The sequence below is a fragment of the Eubalaena glacialis genome, chromosome 17 (assembly GCF_028564815.1).
Source record: "Eubalaena glacialis isolate mEubGla1 chromosome 17, mEubGla1.1.hap2.+ XY, whole genome shotgun sequence".
Lineage (NCBI taxonomy): Eukaryota > Metazoa > Chordata > Mammalia > Artiodactyla > Balaenidae > Eubalaena > Eubalaena glacialis.
Window position 1 is genome coordinate 64046565 of NC_083732.1, and position 25311 is coordinate 64071875.

Genomic DNA, 25311 nt, shown 5'->3' on the forward strand with positions numbered 1-25311 from the left:
CTGAAAGAGAAATTAAGAAAAGAATCCCATTTACCATCACATCAAGAAGAATAAAATACCTACAAATAAACCTACATAAGGAGGCAAAAGACCTGTACTCCAAAAACTATAAGGTGCTGATGAAAGAAACTGAAGACGACAAAAGCAGATGGAAAGATATATCATGTTCTTGGATTGTAAGAATCAACATAGTTAAAATGATCATATTACCCAAGACAATCTACAGATTCAATGCAATACCTATCAAATTACCAATGGCATGTTTCACAGAACTGGAACAAAAATTTTTTGAATCTGTATGGAAACACAAATGACCCCAAATAGCCAAAACAATCGTGAGAAAGAAGAATGGAGCTGTAGGAATTATGCTCCCTGACTTCAGACTATACTGCAAAGCCACAGTTATCAAAACAGTATGGTACATACACAAAAACAGACACATAGATCAATAGAAAGTGATAGAAAGTCCAGAAATATGCCCACACATTTATGGTCAATTTACAACAAAGGAGGCAAGAATATACAATGGAGAAAAGACACTCTCTTCAATAAGTGGTGCTGGGAAAACTGGACAGCTACATGTAAATGAACGAAATTAGAACATTCTCTAACACCACATACAGAAATAAACTCAAAATTGATTAAAGACCTAAATGTAAGACTGGATACTATAAAACTCCTAGAGAAAAACACAGGCAAAACACTCTTTGACATAAAACACGGCAATATTTTATTGCATCTGTCCCCAAGGATAATGGAAACAAAAGCAAAAATAAACAAATAGTATCTAGTTAAACTTAAAAGCCTTTATACAGCAAAGGAAACTATAAACAAAATAAAAAGACAACCTATGGACTGGGAGAGAATATTTGCAAACAATGAAAACAACAAGGGGTTAATTTCTAAAATATACAAACAGCTTATACAACTCAATATCAAAAAAACAAACAACCCAGTCAAAAAATGCACAGAAGACCTAAACAGACATTTCTCCAAAGAAGACATACAGATGGCCAATAGGCACATGAAAAGGTGCTCTACTTCACTAATTATTAGAGAAATGCATATCAAAACTACAATGAGGTACCACCTCACACTGGTCAAAATGGCCATCATCAAAAAGTCAACAAATAATAAAAGCTGGAGAGGATGTGGAGAAAAGGGTATCCTCCCACACTGTTGGTGGGAATGTAAATTGGTGCAGCCACTGTGGAGAACAGTATGGAGGTTCCATAAAAAACTGAAAATAGAGCTACCATATGACCCATCAATCCCACTCCTGGGCATATATCCAGAAAAGATTAAAACTCTAATTTGAAAAGATATATGCACCCCAATGTTCATAGCAGCACTATTTACAAGAACCAAGACATGGAAGCAACCTTAATGTCCATCAACAGATGAATGGATAAAGCAGACATAGCACACATATATACATATATATACACCTATATATATACACATACACACACACATATATATATAAAATATTCCGTTACATGTATAATAGAATGATACTCAGCCATAAAAAAGAATGAAGTAATGCCATTTCCAGAAACATGGATGGACCTAGAAATTATCAAACTAAGTGAAGTAAGTCAGACAGAGAAAGACAAATATCATACGATATAACTTATATGTGGAATTTTTAAAAAATGATGCAAATGAACTTATTTACAAAACAGAACTAGACTCAGAGACAGAATACAAACTTATGATTACCAAAGGGGAAGGGGGGAGGGATAAATTGGGAAATTGTGATTAACAGATATATAAAATAGATAAACACCAAGGACCTACTGTATAACACAGGGAACTACATTCACTATCTTGCAATAACATATAATGGAAAAGAATATGAAAAAGAATAGACAGATATAACTGAATCACTTTGCTGTACACCTGAAACACTGTAAATCAACTATACTTCAATAAAAGAAGACTATTTTATTTATGAGATGTTTTATATAAACCTCATGGTAATCATAATACATAAATCTAGAGCAGAGACACAATAAGGAAAGAAAAAAGAAACTGAGAAATACATCATAGAAAATCACCAAAATAAAATGGCAGACAGAAACAATAGAAAAAAAAGAAACAAGAGATATAGAGCAACCGGAAAACAAAATGGAAGTACGAATGTAAATGGACTGAATTCACCAATTGAAACACAGAGTGGATAGACAGAATACAACACAACAGCCAACTATATGCTCTCCAGGAGACTCAGCTCAGCTCTAAAGACAAGCACAGACTCAAAGGAAGGGATGGAAGATGACACTCTAAGCAAATGGCAGCCAAACAAAAGTGGATGTAGCCATATTCATATGAGACAAAAGAGAATTCAAACCAAAAAATGATAAGGAGACAGATATGGAAATACTATAATGATAAAAGGTACAATTCATCAAGAAGACACAACAGTTATTAATACATATGCCCCTAGCATAGGAGCACCAACATATATAAAACAATTATTAACGGAACTAAGTGAGAAACTGAGAGCAACACAGTAATAGTAGGAGATTTTAACATCCCACTTACATCAGTGAATGATGATCCAGAGAGAAAGCTAACAAGGAAACAGTGGCCTTAAATGAAACACTAGATAAAATGGACTTAATAAATTTACAGAACATTATATCCAAATGCGGAACACACAGCCTTCTCAAGTGCACATGGAACATCTCAAGGATAGAGCATTTCTTGGGACACACACAAAAAAGTCTCAATAATTTAAGAAGACTGAAATCATATCAAACGTCTTTTCTGATCACAATAGTATGAAACTAGATATCAATTACAAGAAGAAAGCTAGAAAAATCACAAATATGTGAAACGTAAACAACATGCTACTGAACAACTATTGGATCAATGATGAAATCAAAGGAAGATAAAAAATACACCTGAAGACAAATGAAAATGAAAATACAACATACCAAAACTTATCAGATGCAGCAAACGTGGTACCGAACAGCCTTACCTCAAGAAATAAGAAAAATATCAAATATACACTCTAACCTAAAAGAACTAGGAAAAAGAAAAAAAAAAAAAGAACAAAGCCCAAACTGAGTAGAAGAAGGGAAATCATATAGATCAGAGTAGAAATAAATGAAAAGAGACTAAATAGACAATAGAAAAGATCAATGAAATTAAGAGCTGGTTCTTTGAAAAGATAAACCTTTAGCTAGAATCACTAAGGAAAAAAAAAGAAGAAAGAAGGTGCAGATAAATAAAATCTGAAAAGAAAGGGAAGAAGTAACAAAAGATATCACAGAAGTACAAAGGATTATAAGAGAATACTATGAACAGCTATACACCAACAAATTGGACAACCAAGAAGAAATGGATACATTCTTAGAATCATACAATGTTCCAAGACTAAATCATAAAGAAATAAAAAATCTGAATAGACAGAAAACTGATAAGGTAATTAAAACAGTAATCAAAAACCTCACAAAAAACAAAATTCCAGATCCAAAACAGCTTTTCAGGTGAATTCTACCAAATATTCAAAGAATATTTAACACCCATTCTTCTCAAATTTTTCCAAAAAATTGAAAAGGAGGAATGCTTCCTAACTTATTTTATGAGGTCAACATTACCCTGATACTAAAACCAGACAAGTACACACAAAAAAAGAAAATTACAGGCCAACATCTCTGATGAACATATATGCAAAAATTATGTTACTATTAATGTTACTATTTATGTTACTATTAAAATTATGTTACAACAAATATTACTAAACTGAATAACAACAATGCATTTAAGAGAGCATACATCATGATCAAGTGGGATTTATTCCTAGAATTAAAGGATGGTTCAACATCTGCAGATCAAGCAATGTGATATTTATATATACACACACACGTATCTGTGTGTGTATATATACATACACACACACATATATCACGTTAACAAAATGAAAAATAAATATATGTTCCACTCGATACAGAAAAAGCATCTGACAAGATTCAACACACATTTATGACAAAAAACTCTCAATAAAATAGGTATAGAAAAGAGTATTTCAATGTAATAAAGGCCTAGAAGACACAAAGAAATGGAAAGATATTCCACGCTCAGCTCATGGATTAACACTGTTAAAATGTTAGAAGAATTAACATTGTTAAAGCATCCATACTATCTAGAGCAATCTACAGATTCAATGAAATCCCTATCAAAATTCCAGCAACATTTTTCACAGAAATTGAACAAAAAGCCCTAAAAATTATATGGAACCACAAAAGACACCAAGTGGCTGAAGCAATTCCAAGAAAAAGGACAAAACTGGAGATATCACACTGATTTCAAATTACATTACAAAGCTATAATAATCAAAACAGCATGATACTGGCAGAAAAACATACATAGAGCTCAAATGGAGTAGAATTGAGAGCTCAGAAATAAAACTACGTATATATGGAAAATTAATTTATGACAAAGGAGCAAAGAACACACAATTGACAAAGGATAGTCTCTGTGGTGAAAGGCACTGTGAAAACTGGACAGCCACATGCAAAAGAATGAAATTAGACCACTATTTTATGCCATATACAAAAATCAGCTCAAAATGGATTAAAGACTTGAATATAAGACCCAAAACCATAAAACGCCTAGAAGAAAGCATAGACAGTACACTGTTTGTCATCGATCTTAGCAATATCTTTCTGGATATGTCTCCTAAGGAAAAGGAAACAAAAGCAAAAATAAACAAATGGGTCTACATCAAACTAAAAAGCTTCTGAACGGCAAAGCAAAGGACCAACAAAATGAAAACACAACCTACTGAATGGGAGAAGATATTTGCAAATCCTATAATAAATAAGGGGTTAATAACCAAAATAGAAAAAGAACTCATAAAACTCAACAACAACAACAAAACCTGATCAAAAAATGGGCAGATGACTTGAGATCATGATTTCTCCAGAGAATTTCTGTGAGCAAGATTCATGCGTGAATTTAGCTAATGTTGAACATGTTCTGTCTTCCAGGCTACGTACTTTGTACCTTTGTCTACATTAGTATATTACTATGTTTTCCCCATAATACAAGTGATCCTTATTAGTATTGATAATAAATTATACAGCATTCTTAATTTCACGAATTCCCATGCTAAGCTCTCTACCAGAAATCTTTAAAAGATTCATAGATTCAGTCAATATTTCAAAATGAAAACAAAATCATGACTTTGACAGCCTAACTAAATTTCTAAGCATCATAAACTCCATGTTTTTCCAGTACAAACATCAAGACACATATATACACAATGTATGTATAAATATGTATAGAAATATAGAAATATAATCCACTGTCTCGTTTCACAAGTAATGTTGTCCTAAGTATTTTTCTTAATCTTTCATGTACTGTACGTGCTTTTCTCTAAGCTTCAGATTTTATAAAAGAAACAAGCACCAAATATGTTTTGCAAATATACTGTCTGATTATCACTCTTATTTTTAAAATATTTTCATTATGTCAAACGAATATTCAGTCAACATAAAAATAAACATTATTTTTTTCTTTACCTCTACAGATGGGAACAGGAAAATCCCATGAGGCTGTATTAACTGAATTGGCTATACAGGTGAGTTGAGGGTGGCCGTCAAGGATATATCCAGTTACACAGCTGTAGCGGATCTTGTCCCCAACATCGAACCTTGTACCATATAGCACACCTTTGGGTGGAACTCCTGGGTTTCCACAAGAGCTACTCTGCAATTCTATAGAAGGGAGGGAAAAGGAGAGTTTACAGTTATTTTAATATATATTTTAACATTTTAGATTTATAAAATTATATGTAGATACAGGTGTCTATTTTTTTCCTTTTAAGAAGATTTACAGAAAAATGGAAATGTCTGCTATTTCAATTACATAAACAGAGAAGTATGGGAAAGGAATGAAATTTTACTGAATAGGTATTAGGTGTCATTCTTCGTGCCAGCAAAATTTAGGTATTTTATATTGTTTAAGTTTGTGGCAATTTTTAAAATTAGTATTACTCATATTTTACAGATAAAAAGATCAATACCATTCATGTGGCTTCTTCAAAGTTACATTCTACTAACATAGTAATATGCAAATCTAGTTTCATCAGTATGCTCTCCATTACTCTGATGCTTCTACTTAACCCTAAACCATGAACATTTATCTGAAAAAAAATATACATTCTGGGTGGAAACTTTTTTTCACTTAAATAAGAAAAATATAGTGCAGCAAAAAATGGACATATTTTTGAAGTTGGAGAGATTGGAATAGAATTCCAGCTCTAATATGTGTTTAACCTGGAGAATACAATGAGCATTATCATAGTAAGTACATACACTTGTGAAGTTTTAATTAGATCAATACGCAAAATATCTGGAAATTGTCTGATATTCACCTATTGCCCTGTTATTTTATTAGTTGATGCTTAAAAGTATACAAGTACACAAATATAAGAGATTTTTTAAATAATATTCATCTCAGAGAAAAATACATTTTCACTTTAAGTGAAAAAAATTGAAAAAATATAAAGAAATAGCAGAAGTTGGGAAGCATTATTTTTTCTTATAGTATATTCTAAATTTTCTATTATATTACCTTTACATTATATTACTTTTATACTACAAATAATAATAGAAATACAAACAGTAAGGAATGAATGGACTAAAAGGTATTCCAGTTTGAGTAAAGTCTATGGCTTACTTAATAGTATTATACAAATGTTAATTTCCTAGTTTTGATAACTGTGCTATGGTTACATAAGCAGTTAATACTAAGGAAAGCTGAATAAGAGTACGTATATGGGAACTCTGTACTATTTTCACAATTTACCTTAAAGTCTGAAATTACTGCAAAATAAAAAGCTAAAAAAGACGTCGCAATGCAAAAAAAAATTATGTTTCCAATTAGCCTTGATATTCATCCTATTTGTTCAGTTAGTATTCCATGCAATATCATTTATATTAAATCAAATAATTATAAACCACTAATATTGAAAATATCAATAACAATAGTAAGTAAAAATACAATATCAAAATAAAACACACTTCATAAAATGTAGATGTAACTGTACAAAAGCAATCATAATTTATTGATAATTTGTAAACAAAGCTGAAATTTTATATTTTTACCCATAATATGCTTATAGTACTTTTGAGAGTGTTTCTTAAGTGAATTTTTTTTTTCTGTTTAATTTTTCAAGAGTATAGAAAAGAAAAAAATCAGTGATGAATTTCCAATGAGGTCAATCAGCGAGAAGTGTATTGAGGATTCATAGAACTTGCCCTATATACATTAGAAATGAAGTATATACTTTTAGTTTAAAGCAATTATTTTAGGTTCTCAATCCTAGAAAAGAACTTGACTAATACTAATTAAATATCAATGGTTTCTATAAATAACAGGCAATTTCCTTAAGCTTCCTCACCATTTAATTATATATTATAAACTGATATCTGTAAAATATTTTAAAATATCTGTAACCAAGATTAATGAATTCTAATATCTCACTTTACTATTTCTCAAAGGTATATTTTATAGGTTCATTTTCGTAAAATTTAAAACATATTTATTGTCTATAAATTTTCAGCCATTCTTTACAAAATACTTTTGAAATGAAGAGTTTACTTTGAGAGTTAATTTTTTAGAAAATTCAATTGATTAATAGATGAGATGTTTGCTGTAAGAGATGGTGAGGTTAATAAGTTTTGATGAAATGAGTAAGAATTCAATCCCTTGAATATAGTAATAAAAAAGGAAATACTTTTAATGAAACTACCACTTGTGTCCTTAGATTCAATCCACTCCTTTCCCTCTCACCCCTAAGAAATAATTAAGGTCAGGACTTCAATTATCATGAAGTTATACATCTAGGGGAAAAAGCAGTTTCCAAATTATTTTACAAGAAGCGGTTAGGTGTAGGAATGAAAGGAAGAAAGAAGAAAGCTCTAAATAGTTGCTATACTCAAATTTAACTTTTATTTAAATGAACAAACATGCACTACCCCGAAAAAAGTACCTAAAGCAAAAGGAAAACATGAAGTGAATCAGTGAATTAATAATAACACTGGTTGGAATTTTAATAGATTACCTAATCGAGCCCTTGCCTTGTGGCTGAATTATTTCTAAACCAGAAGACAGATAAGAATTTAGCCTGTTTCGAAATGAAACTCAAAGAAGATAATTCCAAAATATATCTGGTTCTCATCTTCAGAAATTCCTGCTTTCATTTGCCCTTGTTCTTTAACCTTCAAAAACAACAACCTACCCATCATCCTCTGTACATTGAGTAACACATGAAGACAATTATTAGGATGCTTCACATTCAGGTTTAATAGATCCCAATTCTATAGTCATTGATCATGGATTCTATTTTTTGTGCCCTCCCAACCCTTTAATTTGGGACTTCTCTCTAAGCTGTTTATGTCCATTTTAAAACACAGAGCCAAGAAAGATGTGTTATTAACTGGAAGAATTATAAAACCCACCATTAAAAAACCTGCTATATTCTGATTGAACATTCACTTTTTAGTCTTGATTTTTTTAAATAAATAGTGCTGCACATTTGAACTTTTAAATAAAATTAGCTTTTTCATTACTATAAGAATTTTAGATCTAGATTAATTTTTAAACACTGTTTCTACCAGCTATCAAGAGTTTGAATTTCGGAAAAAAATGAAGATATACATGGTAGGTCACTTTCAGTAAAACAGATTACAAACTAATCATTAATATACACGGTATTTACAAAGTAATGATATTGTTTATTATGAAATCATTCTTAAAGAAAATAGAGATTTAAGCATAAAATGAAGAATTTTCATGTAATTCATTAAATGTACATGCAAGATAACCACATTGTGCTTGTCACTTCAATGTGTTTCTGAAGTAGATGATTACATCTAAAAGCAGAATTGCTGAACAGACTACAGCTATCTTTCTTCATCAACAGATGACACTAATATATCAATCAAAAGGTTTAGGTGATTAAAATAAAACTACAGAACCTGATAAATCTCATTTGATATTCCATAATGCAAAGTTTAAAATGGGACTGGAGTGTGTTGGTAGGGTACTATCAAGTTATATTCATCATACTGTTGGTTGAGCATTGATCAAAATTTTTAATGCAAAGATTACTAAATAAAAGAAACTCCCTACGTACTAAAGGTTTATTTGAATTTACTCTTGGAATTATGCCACGAGATCATGTTTGTAAGACAAAACTGAAATACTTAGGGTGGGCAGTTTAGTGAACTGAAAAGAAAACTGGAAAACATGTCTGAAGACTTTACACTCAAAATACGTCTCTAAAAATGTCAGAGACCCTTTATTTAATTTTACTGCTCTATCCACAATAAATTATTGTGCATTTGTTGGAAAGATGTGTATTCTATTTATCTTCTCTTCTCACAGATATTGAAATTATCAGCAAATAACATGAAGGAATTTGGTAACATAAACTAAAGTGTAAACGATTGTCGATACAGCAAAAAATTACTTGGGAGAGATCCAAGATAAACAAAAATCCAATTGAGTTATAGAGGTTAGAGTTTAGTGACATTCATCTATATTAGTTAAAAGGAAACATAACAATAAATTACTTGGTAAATGACACAATTAATTTATTCATCAGAGGCTCTTGAGGATTACCGTTAACATTGCTCTGTGATGTGTAACAGGTAAAGCAACACCACCTTCTTTGCTTTCTAAAAATTTACAATTTGAGAATGCTAATAGCCTTAATTGCTGAAATCAGCTCTGAGCCACACTCTGTTTTAAGCATTCATTTTCCCACCTTACATCTCACAAAATACCCAACACCATATATGATTTCCCTCATTGTACAGAAAGGGAAATTGTGAATCAGCTTAAGAAACTTTCCGATGGCCACCCAACTAATGAACTGTAGACTTGTGGTTCAAGCCTGTGTCCCTAACTTAAAAGTCTTAGATCATTTCAAAATTGCATGCTGTCGGGCTTCCCTGGTGGCGCAGTGGTTGAGAATCTGCCTGCCAATGCAGGGGACACGGGTTCGAGCCCTGGTCTGGGAAGATCCCACATGCCGCGGAGCAGCTGGGCCCGTGAGCCACAATTACTGAGCTTGCGCGTCTGGAGCCTGTGCTCCGCAACAAGAGAGGCCGCGATAGTGAGAGGCCCGCGCACCGCGATGAAGAGTGGCCCCCGCTTGCCACAACTAGAGAAAGCCCTCGCACAGAAACGAAGACCCAACACAGCCATAAATAAATAAATAAACTAAAAAAAAAAATTGCATGCTATTACCCATGAAAAGTAGATATTCATTGTACAAAAGTTTATTAACAGCTATCATGGGCAATATTTTGGGGATATAGTTTTGCAAATGACACACATGGCCCTTCCTTCATAGAGTTCATAACTTGATGTTAACCAAGGAAAGAAATGACTACAGAATATTAATTATAATGTAGTAATTGGGATAAAGGAAACATATAGGCTAAAATGAAAGTATATAATTGAGAAAACTTAATTAGTCTACATTAAAAGGAGGTCTGGAAAGAATTTCCTGATGATGTAAGGTTTAAAAATAGGATAAAGAGTTAGCTAGAAGGAAAAAAAAAAGAATTATCAAGCATATTACAATTTTAAAATACAAGACTCAGAGTACTATAATAGTTATTAGACTTGAAAATACAGTGAAGACAGGTTTTATGGATGTAGTAGGGTAGAAACTAAATTGGAAAAAAAAGTATTCCAAAAGGGTTGACCAAAATATATAGGTTCATGTAGTGAATATATATCCTATGCATAAGTCATGAATAGAAAGGAGAGCTATTCTGTCATTAAGTGTTACTCTGAGAGAGATACCTTATATAAGCTCTTCAGAAGAGAAAAACTGAGAGCAAATAATTGGAATCCCTAAATGTATTGTGTTGGCCAAAAGTGTCTTCAGTTTTTAAGTAAAAATAAAAGACACATTTTTCATTTTCACCAAGAACTTTATTGAACCACGTTCACCCTTTTGTTCCACTACCTTCTGCCATTTTTTCAGGCAACTTTATAATTCCATCTTCCCAAAATTTATCTTTTTAAGCAAAGAACTGTTCCAGGTGCCTTTTACAGTCTTCCAAGGAATTGAATTTTTTTCCATTAAGAGAATTTTGTAAAGACCGAAATAAATGGAAATCTGAAGTTGCAATGTCTGGTGAATGCAGCAGATGAATCATAACTTTCCAGCCAAGCTGTAACAGTTTTTGCCTGGTCATCAAAGAAACACGCAGTCTTGCGTTATCCTGATGGAAGAGTATGCGTTTTCTGTTGACTAATTCTGGACGCTTTTCGTCTAGTGCTGCTTTCAGTTGGTCTACTTGGGAGCAGTATTTATTGGAATTAATCGTTTGGTTTTCTGGAAGGAGCTCATAATAGAGGACTCCCTTCCAATGCCACCATATACACATCACCTTCTCTGGATGAAGACTGGCCTTTGGTGTGCTTGGTGGTGGTTCATTTTGTTTGCCCCATGATCCCTTCCATTCCACATTGTTGTACAGTATCCACTTTTCATCACCCATCACAGTTTGTTTTAAAAATGGAACGTTTTCATTATGTTTCAGTAGAGAATCGCATGAGGAAGTATGATCAAGAAGGTTTTCTTCGCTTAACTTATGTGGAACCCAAACATCAAGGTGATGAATATAACCAAGCTGGTGCAAATGATTTTCAATGCTTGACTTGGATACCTTCACAAACCACTTTTGACACGTTCGATTAGTCATAGCACCTTCTCCATACACTGCAGAAACCTTTTTTTTTGCGTTTCAGTTGCATTTTTACCTTTCTTGAAATAATATAGCATAATATGCTGAAAATGTTGCTTTTTTCCTTCCATCTTCAATACTAGAATGGTTACACAAAAATTCACCAATTTTGATGTCTTTTTTTAAATGCACACTGATATGATGGCTGTCACATACAATCTAACAAAATTATTTTGAATGAAGTTAAAGACAACTAAGTGCTACTAGAGCCATCTTATGGAAAAAAACAAAAAACCCTTTTGGTCAACCCAATACATATAAGCAGAGATTTTCATAGTATGTATGATATGTACTATGTGAGTTTACTAATTTAATACGAATTCAATTTAATATGAATAAGTGCATTAAATAGGATCACCACAATTAAGTTTTAAAAAGGCGAACAGCCAAAATAATGTATGCATACTATTTGGATATGAGAATATTGACTTCACAAGGCTGTTGATATGACTATATAAAACAATATATATGTCATTTATATGCTGAGCAAACACTCACTACATGGCAGGCATTATTATTAGCTCAACAAATTGCAACTTTATTATTATTACAATCAATTTTCCATTTGAGACATCTAAATTAGGTATGATTAAGTTATGATCTACTAAAGATTGGGTCATGCCTTCACTGTGGACAAAAATGTCACCTGCTATATCAGGAAACAAAGGATGTTGCAGCCATCATGCCATCAGCCTCTGCAACCACCCCCAACTGTGCACCTGGAAGGGACCGAGGATCGAGAAAACAGGAGATTGGCCCTAGATAGTTAAGGTGCAAATTAAAGGAATGATTTCAATGAGCCTAGATCCTTGCATCTTCCCATACATAAAAAAGTGTTAAATTCATTAACTTGAGATGTCTGTTTTTTCTTTAATTAACAGTAATCTTTTGATGTTCTGACTACTTGTTGTTGTGGGGTTTTTATTTGTTTTTGTGGGTTTTTTTTTTTTGCAAAAACTCCTATATATCCTGGCTCTTCCCTTACCTCGTCAGAACAGTCCCTCAGAGCTATCTGAGAGGTTCTCTCCCAGGTTTAAGTCCTCAGTATGTCTGCCAAAAAAATATAATTCTCAACTTTCAGGTTATGCATTTTTTTAAGTCAACATCATTAAATGCTAATTATTCAAGGTGTGATCTCAACTCCTGGTAGAAGATTTGTATAACCAAATTCGCAAAGTGTCACTGAAGGTGACAAGGTTTCTGGGAGATGGGCAGCCATTTATTGTTTGTTTGTTTTGTTTTTCCATTAAGGCCAACTCTAGTTCCTCATGGATCACTGACCTGTTAAGGGAAGAAAATGAATGGTCAAATTAAATATCCCCATGTCGATAAGGGAAGAAAGGAGAATATTCCACAATCAATGGTCATGGAAATAAATAGATCCTGTTGAACAGGAATTATGAAGACCCTCATACCCTTAAAGACCCTGCTTCTGCTCTTAAGAAGGTGCTCCTTTGTCCTGTGTTCTCCGTTGTCTCCTGGCATTTCCTGTTGAATAGTTCTTCCTTGTCCATATTCTCTGTGGCAAAATTTGAAGTGGGTGTGGGAGAGTAGACTATCCTTGGGGTACAGAGTTCTTATGTCCTACAACTGTTAATGCAGGTTTGGTGCCTGAAAATTGCCTTAAGGACTGAACACCCAAAGAGTTTTGCAGATGAGTTCTAGGGTTTATTTGGCTAAAATTTCCTCTAAAAACTTAATAGGAACTGGTTTATTTGCTTCCAGTTACTTTCATGTGCCAGTGAACACTCTCCACCCACTCCAACTTGCTTTAACCACTTTTTTAAATTGAGAACACCCTGCATTGATCAGAAGCAATAAGCTTGGGCAGGAATGCAACATTCTTTATCTGATCTTTGCCCCAGGGCTGCCCTTCATTCTCTAAGAAACTTAATAGGAGACTCTGATAAACCTCCTTACCCCCTGCTGTACAGAAGCATTTGGCTTTCCCAACCCATAAATCACCAGAATTTTAGACTCTACTTTCTTCATTCTCTTCTTGAAAACTGGCAAATATCAGGCTGACCTCTTGCCTTTGCTGTAAACTCTTGTCAAAGGCAGCCAGGAACAGGCCACACACCTTAACAAAGTTTTTTTTTTTTTTAACTTCATCCTTTCAAGCTAAAGCTTCAGTGGTCTGTCTTCCAGATTGTCATTAACAATTACTTCACCACAGTTGCCATAACTCAGAAAAGCCACCAGCCTTCCAGCTCATAATATGTTTCCTCACTACTACTCCTGGCCACAAAACAGTAACACATATTTTAGGTTTTTTATTTATTTTTTTATATTTTATCTTCGGCTGCCTTGGGTCTTTGTTGACGCACGTGGGCTTTCTCTAGTTGCGGCGAGCAGGGGCTACTCTTTGTTGCGTTGCATGGGCTTCCCATTGTGGTGGCTTCTCTTGCTGCAGAGCACGGGCTCTAGGCACACAGGCTTCAGTACTTGCAGCACACAGGCTGAGTAGTTGCAGCACGTGGGCTCTAGGGCACGCAGGCTTCAGCAGTTGTGGCTCGCAGGCTCTAGAGCGCAGGCTCAGTAGTCGTGGCGCACAGGCTTAATTGCTCTGTGGCATATGGGATCTTCCCAGACCAAGCCTCGAACCCGTGTCCCCTACATTGGCAGGCAGATTCTTAACCACTGTGCCACCAGGGAAGTCCCTAGGTTTTTATTTTAATGCACCACTTCTAGTACAAATATTTCATCAATGCCAGAAATAAAAAACACTTTTTTAAGCAAAAGGGATTTAATACTGTTTCTAGGAACAAGTTCTAGGATGGCCCTCTTGATTAATACAGAATTAGCCCAGTAAGGGGACTACTACCTTTAGGTCACCAATGGAATTAAGTTTACCTAGAATCATTGCCACCTCTCTACCAACCCCTGAACAGGAGAAGGAAACTGCAGAGGAGTCACTTGCAATTATAATTCAAGGATCCACTATAAGAGAGTTTCAGAAATGTGGTTTTGCTTGTTTCTTTTCTAACATTTTCATATAGAAAAAGAGTGAAATGGAGATCGATAGGTTTATCTGATCATACCACCTAATATTTAGGTATCTCCCCCCTTCATCCTGTTTCAGAGTTTACAGGTCAATCCTTTCAAAATACCTCCATACAATCCTTCCAACTCTGCCTACAGAAGCAAATCCAATCTCCCACTTGATCAAGATCCTCCACAATCATACCCCTTTATACTTCTCCTAAATCTCCCTATGCTTGCCTAGTCACATGTTCTATTTCAAATAATCAGTGTCCCTCAGTATGATCTGCTTACACTATTATGAAATATCTCCTCTTCTCTATCCAAATGTTTCTATCCTTCGAGACCATAATCAAGTCAGATATTATATTTTTCATGTGCATCATTAAAACTGCAAACTCTTTAATTTGGACATACTGGGCTCTCAATATTTTTATGGTTAAAGAATTAGCTTAATTCAAAGATGAACTGGGAAGTTAGGAAAATATGAGAAATCCAAATTATTTCAAATCTTTTTGGGAATTTAACTTCCTTGAGAAAAAAAATTTTGAACCCCATACTGACAAAAAATACAAGACAATAATCTTTGTTGGGGGCAGGATTGGTGGGGAAGTGAAAACCAGGGCCTTCAGAGTTTCCTAGATGACAAGCAGTGCAATGAATCTTGACTATTTTACTCTTCCAGAGTAATGTTCAACCTTTTCTCCCTATAGGAATAGCTCTGAAAGTGTGGAGGAAAACTAAAAACAAATAGGGAGCTTGCTCCAGTTGATTTGTGTTCTTGCAGTTGACCTTATCATTAGAAAAGGAAATACAGTGAAAGAAAGCTCCAATAATGAAATCAAATAAAATTGTCTTGGAATCCTATCTCTGCCATTCACTAGTGTGTGGCCAAGGAGGCTTTCAATACTTCAGTTTCTTCTTTAGTACCACAGGCATTACCAAAATTTATTTGGACTACTTAAGCAAATTAATAGGAACTATGATTTTAACTATGTTGTGAGTTTCTTGTTATCACCACATTCTAACGTTCATTTAATGGTCACTTGTTTCATACTGAAAAGATGGCTGTTTGCACATGAACTCATTTTCCTCAGAAAATATGTATTTATGACACTTGAGTTCAGTGAATATGTCTGAACTCATTCCATTCAAACCACATCACATTTAACAAAGGCAAAGGTTTCTCAACAATGCATTTACATTGTTATTCAGTTCATTTATCTTCACTGAGATCTTAACATTTAGAATGTATTTTACCTTTTTAAGCATTGACACCTATTAATCATGCTAACTAGTTCTGTTACTGGTTATAGCTCATGGTATAATACAATAGAAACTGCTTCACCAGAGCTATGAAAAACTAATTGAAACCAATTATGACAATTATCTCTCTGTTCAGTTGCCTGCACTGGACTTTTCCTTCATTCCATACTGTCAGACTGCAGAGAATTTTCCTTGATGTGACCTATCCAATTGCATTTCAGGCTTTATTCAGTGAGCATGCATACTTCTGATTCAAATTAATAGGAGCTATGCATGGATTGAGTGAGGACTGGAGTTATTAGAATTGCAATATGAATATAAGTGAGAATTAAGTATCATTGGACTTTCTTACTTTAATTAAGTACCCAAACACTCTTAATCAAGCACATAATTAAATTTAAGAGGAAGTGCATTGTGTGCTAATTGCCATTGATTAATAATATGCTTATTTATACATGCAAACTGTATAATGGAATATATCTCCAAACTGTTTCTGAATGACAATAACTTACTTCTGCATAATGAAACTATTAATGAAATGGAGTCTTGTAAGAAATGTCAGATGAGAAAACAGCTCAAATCTCAGAACTCTTCTTCTCAAACATTTTTTGATATGTTAGAGCAATTCATATGAACTCACACATGAGAACATCAATAATTATGCTTCTTTTTCCCAACCTTTTTTTTTTTTTTTTCTTATACAATGTATGTTTAGGGGATATTTGATTAAAACATAAGGAATTCATGTGCACTAAAGAATCTTTATTTTAGCTTTTTTTAAAATGATATTTTTTTCTTCTATTTTGCCATTATGTACATTCACAAATGACTTTTAAACATAGGTTGTAAATTCTTTTTGCATTTATTAATTCATTAATATTTTCTAATTGTCACTTGCTTATTAAGCAACTACTGCATGGCACACATTGGCCTAGGCACTGGGGATACAACAATGAGCAACATATTACCCCTTCTCTCAGGGAGCTTGTGAGCTAAACTTGCAAGCAGGTGATGGAGAGGGGACACAGATCATAAATAAGGTAATATTTAGGGTATTATTAGATAATAAATGTTAAAGAGAAATACAAAGCAAAGAAGGAAAATAAAAAGTTTAATGGGGGAGATAGAAGCTTATTATGTTAACTAGGGAAGGGCTCAGTGACATGGTGGCACGTAAGATCTGACTAAAGGAGGCAAAGGAGCTAGCCATAAGGACATCTTGGGGGAATGTATTCCAGGAAAGTGAACTGCAAATGCAAAGACCTTGAAGCACAGAATGCCTCGAGCATTCCTGGAATAGTAAAAATCCATATTAGTTCCAGTGGACTGACTGAGGGGGAGACTGGGAGAAAATTAGGTCAGAGAGTTAAAACAAGGTCAGATGGTATAAGACTCTGAAGCCATTGTAAATATATCTTCAACTAATTCATTTGATATCTATCTCTGCCTCTCATATAACTATTTCCTGATTTTTGTTTTTTTCAGGCATATGAGTTATTTCCTCACAATTTATCCTCTTTCACCACCCTAAACTAACCCCCTCCTAACACACTTTTCCCATAAAATTGTGTTTGAAATATTCAGTGTTAACACTATAACTATGTAAATGCTATTCTTAGCATTCTTAGCAAAGCTATACATTATACATAAACTTTTGTTTTCTGCTTAAGTTTCTATTTTCTGTGAAGTTAATAATTTCCCTTTTTTATTTATTTCATGTTGAATAAAAACTCAACTTCAAACTCTCTGCCAGTTCTCTGAATATCTTCCCAATAAATTTAGATACATCAAGCATTCAACTTCAACTAACTGAAGAAAAATTTTCAGAACATTCTAGTCTCCATCTGAACAAGTTAATGTCTATTTTATGTTTCTATTACCAGGAATTATTCTATATATGCCATTAAACTATCTTCTTAGTTGGATCCTCTCTTTCTTACATCCCACAACATTCACTTTCTTTGTTATAATGAAGCACCTGTAGCTTCTTAAGAATGTGTGCTTAAGAGATCAATAATGCCTCATACTATGTCTCAAACAACATGATAGTTTGGATAGGTACAGAATTCTAGTAAGGAAACCAGTTACATTAGGATTTGGAAAGCAAGGCTCTGTGACAGTGCTGATGTTTTGAAGGACAAAGCCGTTCTGAATGTTAGCACTTTGAATTTGCTCTTATTTTTCCCTATTTCTCTTGCTAAAAAATATATATATATATATTCCCACATCTTACACTTTTTTTAAAATTTTATTTGACAAGGAAGAAATTACTTCCATCAGATGTTCTGGATAGGTGTTGGTCCTTTCAATATGGAACTTCATGTCCCCTGCTTTAGAAAAAAAATTTCAGATAATTTTCTCCCCTTCATTTTATCAATGATCTTTTTAAGAATGATTATTATTTGAAGGCCTATTGGACTGCTCCTCTAATTATTGATACTATTGCTACTAATATTACTTTATCTTTTCTTTCTCATTTCCTATATCTGTCTTTCCCCCTTTTTTCTGGAAATATTCCTCAAATTTGCCTTTAAACTCTTCTAACAACTTTTTCATTTTTATTTCATTTTTTTTATTTCTAAGAATATTTGGTTGTTCTTTTTCCATTGCATCATATTCATGTTTTATATCTTTTCGAGAACATTCATATTAGTCTTTTTGTTTGTCCATTTTTGAATTTTTCTTCTACGCATATACAACTTGTTTCCTCAAAATTGTTATATTCTGTTTGTTTTAGACCTTAGATTCTATGCTAGAGAACTTCTTCAGAAGTTAGGTTATTTTTGTTTGCTAATACTTACTAGTAGTTAAGTAAAAGCTGAATGGATTCTCTGAGTATAGAGTTGGTACTTGATACCTGTAGACTTCACTATAGTCTATTTTCCTTGATTGTTTTGTTGAGAGATCCATTATGTCAGTATCTTTAAATATTTCCTATTGGACTGCTTAGATTCTGCATAAAAGAGTCTTTAATCATTTGCTTGGAGAGTACTGAACTGGTTGACAGGTTTCTGTGATTTAAGAGGTGAATGACGTGTGTGTATGTGAAGAAGGGAGTGTCAAAATTTTGTATGGAAACATTAATCTGCTTGATTTTTGTACTGTACCTCTCTTTCCAATTGTATCTCAGACTCACCATCCGAAGACTCTTCTACCTCCTCCAGAGAATAAACTTCCAATATTCAGTTGGGGTAGGGAACGGGAAGTTGCCTAGTTGCATGTTTTTGCTCTCTCACCACTTCTTAATTGGATTTTCAACCAATCTTCCTCTTTTAAGTATGACCTTCACTGCCTCTTTTATAGGTTTCTGGTGCCACCAATTCATAAGACCTTCTGGACATTCTGAGGTATAAACTGGATTGCCTCTTAGTTTTTCCCACTAGTGACTTAAGATTCAACCTTCTGGTGACTTCTAAGTCTGTTATCACTGGCTCATCTAATTACTAGCTCCCAAATTTTGTTTGGTTTTAATCCTCCTCTACTATCTATATTCTTCTGAGTTTTTGTCATTTAAAAACCCTTTTGTTTTAGATGGATTTCAGGAGAGAATAATAATCAATGTGTTTAACTTTTCATCTTCACACAGAACTCAATACCCAGCCTTTACACATCAAATGGAAAATGATGAATAAACCATATAGTGGACATCACTTGTTAAGCATAAGGTACATTAGGTTACAGGTGGATAAAATCCCTGTATAACCCTAAACCCAAGAGATCTATTTCTAGTAAGATACTTCTAAATATATGTAATTATGTTTATGAATTAGGGTAAACATATTTGTAAATGAGTATGTAGTGTTCTAGAGGATGTGGAGTCATTAAATTAGCAAATATGTTGGATTTACCTGCATACAAGTCTCATTTTAATGCAAATTAACTTGAATGTACATGCTGTTTCACCTTCTGAGTCTAGGAAAACAACATAAAACAACCTTAGAATTGTAGAACAGAATGCCTGTTAATTTCCATAAAGTGAAAAAACATGAAATTTCATTGGATCAAGTACTAACTGTCTTTGAAAAAAAGCTACACCAAAATAGCACATTATTTTAAACTTATAACTGCACATGAGAGTGTTTAATATGATGAAACAGCAAAGGATACTGCCATACTGCCTTGAGTTATCATATTCAAAAGTTAATCATACTATAATCATGCATAAAGGTGCATGTTAAAATATGTAAAATATTTTACCATAATTTTAAACTAAATATAATTTTTAACAATGCCATATATTTCTGAAACTATAAGATCAATTATTTTTGTTCCAATTGTTAGTAGAATACACTGTTATACACAAAATATGTACTCAAAAATATGTAAATAAAAAAAAGAAAAAAAACATTGGCAGGGGAGTGATGAACAGGTGGAGAACAGAGGATTTCGAGGTCAGTGAACTACTCTGTATGATACTATAATGATGGACACATGTCATTACACATTTGTCAAAACCCATAGAATGTACAACACCAAGAGTGAACTATAATGTAAACTGTGGACTTTGGGTGATGATGTACTACTGTAAGTTCTTGGATTGTAACAGATGTACAACTCTGGTGTGGTTCTTAGACAGCTGCTCAAGAAAATACAGGTTATAAACATTTTAAATCTCATTGTTTCCAATTAGCAATATCATACCTACTAAGCTGTTCATTGTAATAAAATTCAATCAAAAAAGACAGCTAGGTTAGAAGGAAACATTCCACTATTAGGGTTCATAATATTCACTATATGCTTGAGGAAAAACTTGCTCAAATTCCTCCTAAATTCTGTGCCTGAGAACCACTGATGCATATATATAATTTTGCATTGAACTGTTATTTGCAGTTTTAAAAGCATATATGAAATGTATAAATCTAAGATGTATAATTAGATTCATTGTTGACTCTTAGAAAAATAGGGCACTCTGTATGTGAGATCAAAGGGTATATGGGACTCTGTGCCTTCAGCTCAATTTTGCTGTGAACCTAAAACTGTTCTAAAAATACAGTCTATTAAAAATAAAAATGATACAATTAATAGTTAACACTGATGCCACAAATTTCAGTGGGCATCCATCATCCAACCCTTGCTATGGCTTATACATAGTGTGCAATCAAACAGATTTACTATATAACATAGTGTTATTAAATTGTAAGTATAGGTTACAGAAATTTCCTCCATCTTCAACTGCCTCTGCTCTCACTTCTCTACTGCTGTAGTCCCATTCATTTAATTACAGGTCATTGTGCCTCTACTTCATTGACATCAAGAGATTAAGAGCATTAAAATATTGTTTTTATATTGTCTTATATATTATCCCTGTAAAAGCAAGTCACTGATATATTGTTTTGTTTTGTTTTTCTTTCTTATTAAGAAACCATTAGTACTGAAAACTATTTCCCATGACACTGACAGTTCTCCACATCACTACCCATTCCCCCACTCCAAGCATCCTTAATTAATATTCTTGTGTCTTTCAAGCTTCAGGTGCTTGTTAACAACTTTTATATTTTTAAAAAATCATGAGATTGTCAAGTATCTGGAACAGAAGCAGACTATTGAGATGGCTTTACTCCAAACAACTTGCTCTTAGAAGTCAAAAAGAAAGAACTTTGGAACTGAGTCTTCAAATGGAATTTGTGGGTGAGAAAAAATAAGCATCTCAGTGATGATGGCAGTTTTCTTTTTTGAATAAGATTGCCAGATGAATTACAGTAAGTCTAGTTAAATTAGAATTTCATAAAAACAATGAATAATAAGTATAAGCATGTCTTAAGTATTACATAGGTATGCTGTATTTTTTTGTTGTTGTTAAATTTAGCAACCCTATTTTTTTTTGCAGGGGGAGGAGGGAATCATTTAAGGACTCCTGGAGGTAAATGGAAGAGGAAGGCTCACTAAATCACAACAGACTGCATTTCCTACCATCATTATGAGAAGAGACTTAGAGCTAGATTTAACTGATTAAGTGTTAAATAATATAGTCTTTTGCACAATGGTAAGTATATTTTGGAATAAATCCATATCCACCATAACTAATTTTTTAAAAAAATTTAGCTTCTTTTCCTTCACTTCTATTCAAAGGAAGAGTTATATATCTCTCTCCTACAAATACTGAAGGAAAACGTATACCATGAGAAAATTTGTCTTTCTCTCCAAATCCTTTCAGTCCATTTATTAGGAAATGCCACCCTCTCATAAGTTTTGGGGAGAACTTTCAGTCCCTTTCTCACTCCATGGGAAACTTATCTAATTGTTGACCTGCAGGATAGCCTCTTCTGTCTCTTTTTCCCTTAAGCTATTTGTCTGCAAACTTTCTGTATTCCTTTTTTTTCTCCCTACAGATTAAACTCAATGGGGAGGCTCTGGGCCTAAAGGAGAGCCCTTCCATTTTTCCATCTGTTCATTTTGTGGATGAGTATAGGTATGTTTGTGAGGGACACATGGAAAGCTTTCACACAAGTTAAATGGCACAATCAGTATTATATTTTTAAATATAACTATGGCAACAGAATCAAAGCTAAGTTGAAACAGCAAAAGGATACTAAAGACAACAGAATAAGCTTGCAAGTTTCCTCAACTAGAGAAAAGAAGGTCTTACACCAATGGTAAACTAATTTGTTATTAGTCAGTTAAAGTCACTCCTGTGCTCAGGAATCTATCCTTATTTCCCACTGTAGAAAGCCTTACATCTTCCTAGCATTAATGACACCCACAATTTAAGCTCACTATTCTTATAAAATCATTTCCTACTCTACTTGTTTGTTTACGAGTTCTCATAAAACTTATAATAAAGTGATTTAAAGAAGATCTGAAATCTAGCTCTGGTCCTGCCACTCTGTATGACCTCAGATAAGTATTTTAACCCCTCTGTGAGACAATTTTCCTTACCTATAAATTCCATGAAGACATGAACCACAGCTATCTTGTCCATTATTACATTTTTGTAATCGAACATTAGTTTGATTATTACTTGGCTATATATATGATCTGCTTACAAAAATAATGCATACTTACTGAAGAATAACTTTATAATAAATCATACCAAAAGTAACAACAGGCATTATGATGCTATGCAGACATAATGAGCAAGATGAGCTTACACCCAGGCTTTTTCTATGGAAATATACACCTTTTAAAAAACAAAAGACCATATGGAACTGAATATTTTATACTCTATTTTTCTATCAATAATAGATTGTAAAAATTATGCATATCATTAAATGTTTTTACAACATAGCCTTAATAGTTGTAAATTATTTACTATATGCATATTCAATAATTTATTTAATTATCTGATTTATCAAATAATACCATTTCTGTTCTTTGTGGAAAGAATTAAGTGGAGAGATTGTTTTTATATAAAAATCAATTTACTGAACAAAAAGGCAGACTCAGCATTGGTGTTACATACCTATATTTCATAAGCGTACAGAATCTTAGTAAATATAGTTGTTCCTATCATATAAAAATAGTATAAATGAATAAATTAATGCTATAATAATCAATACATGAATACTTATTTACTATTAAATATGTCTAAGAAGATCAACACATCCTGCAGTCCATTACTGTGTAGTGATTACCATGTGGACCTGGAGTTGAGCCAACATGGATTCCCATTCTAGCTCTGCCATGTATTAGCTGAGTGACCTTGAGCAAGTCACAGTCTCCATGAGCCCCAATTTCCTTATATGTAAACTAAATACAATAATAATCACTACACATGGTCGTTATGAGAATTACATGGTATTGTGCTGACAAAATGCTTACCACATCACCTGACACATTATAATCTCTAAGTATAAGCTACTGCTACTTATTATCACAATTACTCTGCACATATGCCATCATTCTGTTAAATCCCAACACTCTGAAGAGAGATCTTCAAAATCATCTCCAACTCTTACCTCTGCCCAAAATAAATTGTATAAGTTATTATACATAAATCAAGTCATTTCTGGTCAAATTTTACAATGGAATAAACTCATTAGGTTTAGAAAACATTTGGAATTTATTTTGCAGGGATATAGAGTTCTTACATTTATAAATGGAGAAACAATAAAATAGATTAGGTTTGTTTTTGTATTTTGTTTTGTATTCTATCATGACTATCCTGAGAAAATATACAAAAATCTAAATTTAAAATATTTACCATAATAAAGCACACATTTTGTTATTCAAACTTAATTCCACCCTTTAGAAAACAGTACAAAATCTACTCCAAAATTGGTCTTAATTTCATAATAGAAGGAAAGATTGTATACATATAGCTTTTTCAGTGCTTCACTGCAAAAAAAAAGAAAAGAAAATATTTATCTTGGGGAATATGTTCAATTTCCTACTTTATATTCCACATACAAAATTGGCAAAAAGGTCCCTGACCAGTATTTAAAATATCCCTTCCTTTCCTTCCTTCCACTTCATACACTAATTCAGGACTTTTTTTTTTTTTCCCCCATGAATAAAGCACATTACTATGTCTTAACTCAGTATTAAGCACCTTTTGGGGACAAACTAAATAACTGTTTCAATTATTTTGCAATTTTGGTTATTACTATTTAATCATTACTCCCTTACAGAAGCTGAGGAAATGTAAACATAGTAGCCTTACTGAGGCTCTCTGCTGACCATTTCAGAAACTGCAGTATATTCCCTGATTCTGCACTCAACCTAGTTAACATCTTGTTTTCATTTGGAAAAATATACAGGATTATCAAAATCCCCACAATCATCAAATAGAGCCAATATTAAAGATATTGTAATATGAAATTACTTAACTCTAAAGAGGTAAATCAACCATTTAATTTTCTGACTGTAATAAATATTTCTTTCTAATTTTCAAATTCCAATAGATGCTGAGTATCATTTATGACTCATCATGCTAATCAGAAATAAATGTATTTTCACAATAATATTAGTAATATAGTATAGTATATTTCTAGTACACAAATGTGATCTGAGTAGGATAATCTTTTAAATCATAGTCAGGTATTGGGACTTCCCTGGTGGTGCAGTGGTTAAGAATCCACCTGCCAATGCAGGGGACACGGGTTCGATCCCTGGTCCGGGAAGATCCCACATGCCGCAGAGCAACTAAGCCAGTGCACCACAACCACTGAGCCTCCGCTCTACAGCCCGTGAGCCACAACTACTGAACCCGCACACTGCAACTACTGAGCCCACGTGCTGCAACTACTGAAGCCCAGGCGCCTAGAGCCTGTGCTCCGCAATAAGAAAAGCTACCACAATGAGAAGCCCGCACAGCACAACAAAGAGTAGCCCCTGCTTG

The 25311-nt window shown here is 33.4% G+C and overlaps 1 protein-coding gene across 3 annotated transcripts in view; it reads right to left on the bottom strand.

The window, feature by feature from the left end:
- Window positions 1–25311, bottom strand: part of CSMD3 (CUB and Sushi multiple domains 3) — a 1197799-nt gene that overhangs the window by 904562 nt on the left and 267926 nt on the right. For all 3 annotated transcript variants that reach the window (XM_061171997.1, XM_061171996.1, XM_061171995.1), the window contains exon 4: window positions 5535–5729. In XM_061171997.1, the coding sequence (XP_061027980.1) occupies window positions 5535–5729 (195 nt within the window). The remainder of the gene's footprint in view (window positions 1–5534; window positions 5730–25311) is intronic.